The sequence below is a fragment of the Ctenocephalides felis genome, unplaced genomic scaffold, assembly GCF_003426905.1.
Source record: "Ctenocephalides felis isolate EL2017-DRISC unplaced genomic scaffold, ASM342690v1 CF-g0.4_SCAFFOLD_01170, whole genome shotgun sequence".
Taxonomy (NCBI): domain Eukaryota; kingdom Metazoa; phylum Arthropoda; class Insecta; order Siphonaptera; family Pulicidae; genus Ctenocephalides; species Ctenocephalides felis.
This window is the reverse complement of record NW_020537324.1, coordinates 35,446,544-35,457,664: the sequence shown is the minus strand read 5'-3', so window position 1 is coordinate 35,457,664 and position 11,121 is coordinate 35,446,544. Positions and strand designations below refer to the sequence as shown.

The 11,121-nt window shown below is 31.8% G+C and overlaps 1 protein-coding gene across 1 annotated transcript; it reads right to left on the bottom strand.

Annotated features, from left to right (window-relative positions):
* Window positions 1-309: 309 nt before the first annotated feature.
* On the bottom strand, window positions 310-10,802 carry LOC113367147 (calcium release-activated calcium channel protein 1-like). Its single transcript, XM_026608777.1, has 7 exons — window positions 10,712-10,802; window positions 7,717-7,961; window positions 6,124-6,231; window positions 4,980-5,114; window positions 2,338-2,425; window positions 2,107-2,266; window positions 310-364 (listed from the first exon to the last, which is right to left on the bottom strand). The coding sequence occupies exons 1-7, from the start codon at window positions 10,800-10,802 to the stop codon at window positions 310-312; spliced, it is 882 nt and encodes a 293-aa protein (XP_026464562.1).
* Window positions 10,803-11,121: the final 319 nt, after the last annotated feature.

Below are 11,121 nucleotides of genomic sequence, written 5' to 3'. Positions count from 1 at the left end.
CGATCATTTTTGTTTATTGTGAATAGTCTGATGGAAAGCAGCCATGTTAACATTTCAGGTGGAAAAATCTTTTGGCACATATTGGCTTAAAAATTCTAATTTTTTCATTTTAATTCCATTATTTCTTCAACAACTTTGCGACTATTTATTACTATATTCGTACACATATATAAAACATTAATAAAAGCTGATAGTTTTCATAACATATGACTAAATACTAGTAATTTATTACTTTGATACGTAAAATAACATAGTCTATAATTTAATACTGATTAATTTGCTTCAATTTACCCTGTCTCATCTTATTCACTATACAGGATTATTTTGTTTTGGTTTCCGTTTGTGCTTGTTCCATGCGCAGCATCTGAAATATTATACATTGTATAATAAAGTTGATATGTATAAGAGATTTTTATCAAATATTCGTAAGAGGCAAAAAAACAATAGTTGATTGTTTTTTATTAAAAATTGTTTATATATATAAATATGTATATATATATATATATATATATATATAATAAAGGGCAGCATTGCCCTAAGTCAGGTCCGTGAGCTGAGTTAAACTCTAATTCGATTCAGGGAAGAAGCAGTGTGAGTTTTTCTCAATTCCATTTCACATCGCAGTGCTCCATGTGGGTTAATTTTCAATTGAAGACATATTTTGATCTATATTTTCAAGTGAAAATGGATATAGTGCTGGCCGATGTCAGATTTACAGATATATAATATGCCGCAGGCTGATCCGGAAAAAGGAAGGTCACATTGAATCAAGGAGACATAAACAGCGTTGAGATAGGGAGAGGAGTGCGGCAAGAATGCTGCATGTCACAGATCTATTTCAATCTATATGGAGAATGGCTCGTCAACGAGGCTCTTGAAGGCGCAGGAGATTTTTCAATCGGAGGAAGAATAATGATTACAATAAAGTACGCCGATGATCTCCTTGTGATATCGAAAACCGAAAGCGAGCTACAAAATATGATGAGCAGAATCGTTGCAGTGGGCAGAAGATACGAGATGGAGATCAACATCGACACATCGAAAGTGATTAGAATATAAAAACAAGATAAACCCCTGAAGATAACAGTGAGAAATTGAGAATTTGAAGACTTGGATCATTTCAAATAGTTAGAAAACATCCTGATCAGAAACGGATACTGCACGAGAAAGTTTAGGACAAGGAACGAGCAAACTGAGTCTCGATTTGCGGAAGAGACTAATAATGTGACATGTTTGGATGGAGCATAGCTCTGTACGCATCACAAACATGGACTCTAAGAAAGGACGATAAGAACTTTCTGGAGAGTTTTGAAATGTGATGCTGAAGGGGCATGGAAAAAATAAAGTGGACAAGATATCAAATTAAGAAGTCGTGAGTCCTGTCCAGACCAATTCTGCAAAAAGAATGCCTTCTGCTGGATGTAGTCAAGGGTAAAATAGAAGGAGTGAAAGTAATGGAAAGAAGAAGAACGCAGATGATTGATAACTTACGCGAGAAGATGAAATATGGGATATTGAAAGCCGAACAAGACCAGGAAGCATGGAAGCAGAAGTTTGGAAGAAAAATTCATAAAAAATGATAAAAAGTGATTACTCTTCATTATTTGATGGAAATAAAACGGTAATGGAAATATTGAACGGTAATGGAAGAAAATCATTGATTTTGTGGTGCTCAAATATCAATTATTATGTTACGGCTATATTAGTGGCAACCGTCATTTATGTTTGCGGGATTTTATAATATATTTGTTTATTATTTTATAAAAAAAAACAATATTTTATTATTTATTACAAAAGTAGTGAACAATTAAACCTAATTTAGTTTAGCGCCTAGCCGCCTTAGTCGTACCTACTACTAAAACACTATATAGAATTCACTGAGATCACTAAAAAGCTTTAGTTATATAGTTACCAAGTCAAACATAATTATTTATTTTTCTCGCATACGACTCGTTTTCGGTCTGATTTCTAGTTGAATAACTAGATTCAACGTCCTAACGCGGGTTTACTGTATTTCATATATTCTGTAGTCAAGAATGTTAGTAGCAATAGTAGCACTGTTATGATTATAATTGCATGGACAATAGTAGTAATAAATATAAATACCTTGCGATTACCAGGGACCAGTGATAGTATAAAGCAAACGCCAAGAAAACTAGCAAAACGGGCATCACAATTGCAGTAGCCGATGCCGCCGCTTTTCGGGAAAAATCCCAAAACTTCACCCAGCAAAGTATAGCAATTTCCATTAAAAATAGTATCAGACCTGAACACACAAAGTTAAAGAATATTATTATCCAAAATAATGTTAAAATAATACTTATCGAGTTGTCATACCTAGAAATGTACTTAAGACCCAAGCTAGATCGATGTAACTCTTCAATTTATAATGCGGGCAATCCGTTAAAGCGCTTTCGTTAGATAACTAAACAAAATAATTTATATTATTAATAAGTTGTTTAAATTATGTATACATATATTTTAAAAAAATATATCAGTTAAAACATATTTAATTTATACTAGAAAGACTGTTATTTTAATACGAAATATAATTTTAAAATGAATTATTTGGAAAATATCTATTACAAATTTGAGAAAATGTTTTATGATATATTAGAAATATGATAAATAAACATAACTACGTAATGGTTCTGATAAAATGATTTGCAGTGAAATTATTTCTTTACTTAAGATAACATAGGCATTTGACATATTTAAATGCTAAAAAGATATAAAAATTCTGTGTCGATATCGTTCTGAAAAGCAGCCCTAATGATAGGAACAGAATATTTATTTATTTATTCATAAGCAAGCCGTAATCAATAATAATAGATATTATTTCAGGTTCTTGTTAAATTATTTCAGACTCGTGTCAAATAAGTATTTTATGCATTTGAAGTGAAGAGAAATGAAGTATAATTCATATATGATATGTTAAATATATTTAACAAAACATTATGTAAAGCTTTCTGCTTAGAGTAGATGTTTTAGTTCTACTGAAAAGTTCTATTGAAATTATGACATCATCATAAGAGTGAGTTGAAATGAAAATTTTTATATATATTTCAAAAATTTCTGAACATTTTGGCATATTTTAGAAAAAATGGATGCAAGTATGCGTGTGTGTGTGCAGATACTAATTTTTGTCGACGATATTGGGAACACGGATCAACCGATTTCATTGATTCAAAAAACATTTGATTGCTATCGATAAAGAAACATGCTGATTAGTTTCTGGACAAGGCAGGTCAAGCCGTTTTGAAGATTCGGGGCAAAAAGTGGCGAAAACGGTATCTCAGTTTTTAAGAGAACGGTGCGTTCGATTCTGATAATTCAAAAAACAGTTTACTTGTATTGAGAAAATGAGGATCTATTTAAATTTTTGGAAAAGCAGGTCTAGCGGTTTCAGAGATCGAGTAAAATACGTAAAAAATATACCATTTGGCGGTGACATATGCATATCAAATAATCAGATATTTTATAGAGATTTTAATAATAAATATAAATTTTGTTTACATTTCTATGGGTTCCGTAACGTTAGTACTATTGCGTGTCCGTTAGACTGTGCGGCGCTTGCGCGCTTTGATAATTCGTATTTATGCAGCTAAAGAAGCGCAATTGCTTTGAAAAAAAGTTCGAAATTTCTAAAATGTGATTTAATTGTTTTTTCTTTAAAGTCAATTTTTTAAAAAATTTTAAAATTATGATAAATAGAATTTTTTCAAAGTTTTAAAAAAATTTAATCTATTTTATGAAAAAAATAATTTTCGATGCGGAAAGTTTCAGCAATTTGCCTTAAGGCATGATGCCATACACCACTAGTTTATTGCATGATCGGTGCAGGTACAGTTTCTGATGATATGTAAAAGATGGTACAAAAAATTTGAAACGGGTGATTTCAAGTTTTCTGTTCTGGGCGAGCATCATTGATAGACGACGATGTTTTCAAGGTAATGTTGGAGCAACAGATACATTTTTGATATCGGCTTAATCAGCTCAACAAACCATTTCTGGTCATACTTGAATGATAGGATTAGTGTGGAAGTATTCAAAATCCGTGCAACGTGAAACAATCAGAAACATTTGGATGATCGATCAGTTATATTCACATGTTTGCTTGCTCGGGACAAAATCGTGTTTTTCTAAACCCGATAATAACTGAGGATGAAATGTGGATTACGTACAAACTCTATGTAATTATCATTTATTTTTGTCCTGAAACATTTTTTTGACTTGGTGAAAATTCGAAAACGAAAAAAATGTTAAACAAGCACTGGTTCAATTTTTCGCATCTAAAGGTAAAACATATTTTAAAAACAAAAAAATTGTCCTCGCGCCATCGAGAGATCATTAATCATGTTATTCAATAATGTTAATTGGGGAAAGAAAAAAATGTATTGTATTGTATGTTTTATTTCACGAATGGGCATAAGTTTCCGGTAGTCCAAATATAATAATCTTATAAATAAAATTCAAGGATATAGAACCCAGAATATTGTAAATTTGGTTTAGTTCTAGAATTCCATTGCCACTCTCATAAAATCATCAGAAATAGAATCGTTTTTTAACTCATGGCATAAATATCATGCATTAAACATACTGGTAAGTCCTATTTTTTTCTGAGCTATCACAAAATGATCAGAAGGTAAATATAAAGACAACAAATTGTTTTTGGTTTAGCGATTTCAATAAATAATGTCAATTGCGATGTCTACCAAGTTGTAAATTTTACAAGTACAAGGCGTTAGCAAATTTCATTACAAATAATGCGAGATTTTTTTTTATAAGTCATTGCTCTAACACTTTTTCATACAGTTAAAATAAACTGGATTTTTTTACATAATAACAACTATGAAGATTAATAGAACCGATACTAAAATAATAGAACAGAGGTCAATGTATTCTTGTGGGCATCTAAATAATATATTTAGAAATATTTTGTTAGTCTAATTTTTAATTAATTTATTTATTTCCTTTACCTTTGTTGCAAGATCTAAATGTGGAAGTACATATGTTGATACCATCAATGCAAATATATGCACTGAAACTAATATCGTTGTTGTCACGGCGAAGCACACGAGCAACCACTGCGGCGCTCTAGAATGGTCGTTTACCTTTTTAGAATAAATTTAAATTAAAAACAATCATATTCAACATAACTTTTGTAGAAACAGAAATAATTTAATTTTATCATTATGATTATGATATTTTTTTTTTACAATAAAATATAATGTTTTAAACATTAGTCCCATTAATTGCTACGATAAGGTAGAGGATTGAAGAATTTAAAAGTACATATATTCTCTGCAATGAAATAAATATTTATCCCGATTTCATAACTACAGTTATAATAAAGCTATATATAGCTTTTGCAGAAATTCAAATGTCCAACATGCTTGAAATATTTTTCGCTGTCAGCTTTCTCATTATCCTTCTGGGTTTTCCATAAATTGTGATATCATTTTTTATATACACAGGTGTACCGGAAAATCATCACAGGTTTTTCTAAACGCTGTATTTAGGATTAAGTATTGCAAGTCTAACTTTTGACACATGTGTATTTTATTCTACTGATATTAAGCTTCAGAGCAATAGATTGTTATATTTTGCAGAAGTAATATCGTTATAGATTTATAGCTCTTTGTATACGTCAAGACTCACAACGTGCACTCGCGGCACATAACTTTTCTTATTTAATCAAAAGAAAAAAGTCTCTGAAAATCATCGTTTGCTAGTAAAAACTTACGGCAAACATGCTATATCCTTAAAAACATCTCAAATTTAGTTTAAAAAATGTAGAAGTGGTGATTTCAATGTGCAAGATAAAAAAACTTAGCGCTAGACCAAAAAAGTTTGAATTCATGAAGGATTTAGTGGAAGAAGGCCCAATTAAAAATGTATGGCAAAAACGTTAAAGTTGACTCAAGAAACGATTAGCTACCATAAAAGTCTAAAAATTGGGAATAAGGGTGCCATATCAATGGAATGGCAAGCAAAGGAAAAATCGAAAAATTGTCTCTGTAATGCTGTGACAGGAAGTCATTGCTGCACCTAATAGTGACAAGCGGTGAACATCGTAAGATTTACTTTGAACATCGTAAGCAAAAAAATCATATTTATCACCTGGTGAAGCCCGCTCATCCACTCCAGAACCAAATCGTTTTGGTCGCGAGACACTGCTCTGTGTTTGATGAGACCAGAGTGGCCTGGTGTATTACGAACCTTTGAAACCTGGTAAAACAGTTGATAGTGATCGCTACCAACAACAAATGATCAATTTTAAAAACATTGATCGAAAAACGTCCACAATGGGCCCAAAAACACGGTAAAGTAGCAATAGAGGTAGATGGGTAAAATTAGCATCGAAAGCACTTGGATGGCACATATTATTGTACCCACCTTGCTTTATAAACTTTTCATTTCAATAGGACACGCGCTTGCAGAGCAGCGATTCTCTAATTTCGAAGAAGTTAGAAAATGGCTCGATTAATGGTTTTGCTCAGAGAAAAAATAATTTTCTTTGGATGTTATCCATAAATTGCCAGAAAGACGGTTAAGAAGTATAGATTCATGTGGTCAATACTTTTAAGTAACTAATTTTCATTGTTCTTGAAAATACGTAATTTATTTCTTCGAAAAAAATAGGCAATGACTTTTCGGTACTAGTATATACAGCGTTGTGATTTGAGTTGTGATTGCTTACTTACATTTATAATTTACTATATTCTATGAGAGGGCAACGCAGTGGTTAACCACTCTTCTTTGTATAACTAAGTACAATATATTGAATATGAACAAAATGACATTGTTGCCTTATTTACAAATTGGCTAATTTTAAAAATGTTTCAGCGACTGTAAAACATGAAGAAAGCCATAGTTATAATCTTGTCAGATGTTAAGAGTCACAGGCTTATTGCAGCAATCAGTTTAAATGTGTTTCTAAAAGTTTAATTTGGGGGTGTTTTTCTCATGTTTTTTTGGGAATCATTCATAGTTATTTGTAATTATCTCTCAATCAACTGCCAGTATTAGTGATTTCGATTAATTTCATTCCAATAATCAGTTAATTAGTGGAATTTTGATTAATCATGTACTATTTCGCAAGCAGTCAAAGTATAGTAAATTAACTGCCAGTATTAGTGATTTCGATAAATTTCATTGCAATAATCAGTTATTTGGTGGAATTTTGATTAATCAAGTATTATTTCGCAAGCAGTCAAAGGTGATTAGCTGTTAACTTCTATTCCCATTTGCTTGCAACATTTTGGGTTTATGCTTCATGACCCAAAGAGGACGAAACGATTTGTTGGTGAACTGCTTACTTAAAAATTGGCATCTGAGTAAGTTCTTACCCTACCCAATATGTCATTTTGCCCGTACTATATGGACCAAATGATTTTTGTAATAGGTTACATCGTTCCTTAATAAGTATGTTATTATAGTTCTTGGATAATTAAAATACTATCTTACTGATAGTCAATGAATCACAGATGAGTACAAACGCTTGAGACTAGTTATAATGTCATTAAATAAATAAATATTATTAAAATGTCTGGCAGGACTTATAGTATGTTTAGTTTTAGCTTGTGCAACAAACAGGTTCATTAAAAAGCGGTTTATAAATGTAATTACATAAAGATATTTTTGTCTCCAGAATATTGGCAAAATGTTCCAATGATCATATTTTGTAATTAAACTTTTCAAGCTTTGCAATACCTGTAGCTCGACCATTGCGATCATAGCGAATCCAGAGAGCAGTTCTGACGTAGTGGATGTTGCTTTGAGTTTGGCGCGGCACATGTGCAATTGTCGCCATGTAGGAGAGTCCGGGGACATTTCTTGCTGGCCGCGATCTTTGCACGAAAAATTCAAGCTGTTTCCAGGATTTATGGAATATATGCTTGGCGGAGGCTGGTATGACGGAGGTGGACTTCCGTGCAGATGTAACGCGGAGCTACTCACTGGAAATATAATGGAATGCACATTTTGATGTAATGATCTTCATAGCATTTCCTTGATAGTTCTGTTACATGATGCAGGTATGCATAAGTGATATACATATCACATATTAATTATAACATATCACAAAACATTAATCTAACTCTTTTATGTAGGTACTATGATTTATTTTATGAGGTGTTATTCATCATCTATTCACCATACCGTAGATAAATTGTGGGTTGTGATATCCATCAAGGCAAATCATTCTGTTCGTCATATCAAAGTGAGTATATTCTATAAATTATTACATTACTTTTATTGAAATTAATATAACTAATATTGTCTGTAATATGTTTCAAATTCGAGAAATTATGGACCATACGTTATTTAATAGTGTTTGGCCATCGATGGCCAGTATTTAATGTAGGTTTTGGTTTTAAACGTGACTTGTATGATATTAGAATACTGAAACTGTATTAAATATGACACTTTGACATCAATTATAAACGTATGAAAATCGTAAAATTACATAAAATTTGCGGCAAACCGAAACTTCCCGCACTAATCCGAGGAGTAGTTTTTTATATCAATTGGAAATATATTATCGCACATTCTAGAAGAAACATCTAAAAAATACTATAAAAATGTGTAAAACTTAGCATTCAAAAACCTTTTTGTGCGATTACCTTTATCAAAAATTTAAACTATTTAACATATTTAACAAATCTAAATTATTTATTAACTTGGCTGATTTCTTACCTTTATATTTGTATCCATATTGCAAAGTGGTAAATAATTGGCTAATTATTAAATTAATTAATTAACTTTTTGGTATCTCCTATGGTTACGGCAAAAGTTAAATTTGAAAATAGTTCACTTTTGCACATTTTCAGTGATATTTCGGCCCAATGATTAGGTAGAAAATTGAAATGTCGTAAATCGGATAATTTCGAAAAGACTCTCAAAGTGACAAATAAGTAGTTTTAAAACCCAAATAGGAATATTATCGATTTTGTATGGCATTTTCATGGCAAATATTTTTAAATTATCTTTTTTTAATTTAAATTCTGAAAGTAATGTTAAAAATGCCCGTCTGATGTTTTATGAGACTAACTAGCGTTGATAATAATTGATATCAACTGAAAACTTGCACACACATATCCTTTTGGTTAATTTTGTTTAAAATGATTCAATTTGAAATGTAGCATAAAATTAGTGGAAAAATTTAATATTAGATGGAGTAAAAAGAAATCTATTATTTTTGCAATAGCTGGCTTTAATTATCTGTATCTCGTGTTGTACGAGTCCAATTGAGTTTTAGTAAGTGGCGTTGAAAGATTAGATTTAGTACTAAAAAAACATTTTAGGCAGTTTTGTAATTGATTGACACATTTTTTGTTCGATAAAGGTAAAAACGCAAGCCAGACGGCTGAAAATATAAATAGTGTTTATGGTTCTGATGCTGAAACGGCCAATTACTCGCAATTTTGGTTTCGATTCTTTGGATTAATTTCGATGTTAAAGACGTACGCGCACTTGATGGCCAATTGTCGAAAATGACGACAAAATCATGGATTTCAACTGTCATCTAACTCGAATTCGATTGCCCAAGAGTTAAAGACTGTACAAAAATCAGTTTGGCATCATTTGAATAGGCCTGGACAGAAAAAAAGTTTGATAAATGGGTGCCACACAAAAACCTACTGAACCAAATTTTCATTTGCAAATTATACCTGAATAGCAAGAAAAACGTCTCATTTTTGAAATGGTTAATGACAGGTGATGAGAAGTGGACAACGTAGAGCAAAAACGGTCGTAATCGAATCGCGGTGAGTAGGCAGAAATGGTAGTCAATCCAGAATTGGGATTTCGTTTGTTCAGCAGGAAATTATATACTGTGACCTGATCTCATATCGCCGGAAATTATATACTGTGACCTGATCTCAGGAAATCATATACTGTGACCTGATCTCATATTAAAACTCTTAACTCGGAACTGTACCGTCAACAATTGAACCGTCTAAAAAAAGCAATTGCCCAGAAGTGGCTAATTTTGGCTAATAGGGGAGGAATTATGTTCCATCAGGACAACGCCCGGCAACACACATCGACTCCTCAGTGACACAGTGACTCCCCAGAAGCCCGGGAGCTTGATTTGGAGGTTTTTATGCATCTATCTTATATTTCAAACTTGGCAGTATACGATTACCATTTGTTTCTGTTGGTGACAAACTGAAGATTGACTAACTATAGTAAATGAGGCCTTAATTTCATTAAAGATATAAAATATGTGTATTTTTATACGTTTTTCCACCTACGGAAAATTATTGAAAGGTATTTTTTTTATTAGCTGGGTAAAATATTTTTGATGGATTTAGCAAATTATATTATTTATTTTCGTGAATTTTTAATATAATTTTCCATTATTTCTATTATATTAAAGGAATTGGGCAATCTATTCGGTTATGTCGTAATATACAACCAAAATAATGAAAAATACCTGTTTTAGGAAAGATTATCACTACGTAATCATACGTTTACCTAAAAATTCAGTCGAGAAAAATATTGTAATCACAATGGATAGATCTTACAGGTAATATTCAAGTTACATCATCTTAGTCCGATTCTAAGTTTCGGACAGCAATATGGCCAAGCAGGACTATATAATTCTGTTTTTATCCTAATACGAAACATAAGGAAGGCATATATGACTAGACTACAATATGAAAAGATTTTTGAATTGAAAATATTAGATCTTGATGAATTTTACCATTTGTTCTAATATGCTGGTACGATCTATCCCAGCTGCTGCTGACGGAAGAAGCCCAGCTGTCGCTGCAACTGATGTCCGCTCTAGGCATGTGGGTCAAGGAACGAGGACGAATGGCGCGTGAGGATCGTATTGGTCCACCATCTTGCATCAAAGAGAACTTGATCATCAGAAAATGATAAGCATAAAACAAATTAAAAATATGTTAGTATTATGATACCATTTATTACGAGATGATAGTTTTTAAATTGCTATAAAATTATTATGTTTTTAATGTTTTCAATGCAATTTGTGGTTTACTGGGGTGAAGTTCAATAGCATCGTCGACATACTTTAATTGCACAGGTCCACAAAATAAGAAAAGATGTCTTTATTGGGTGTGGGGCATATGTTTTCCTATGTAGTTTTTA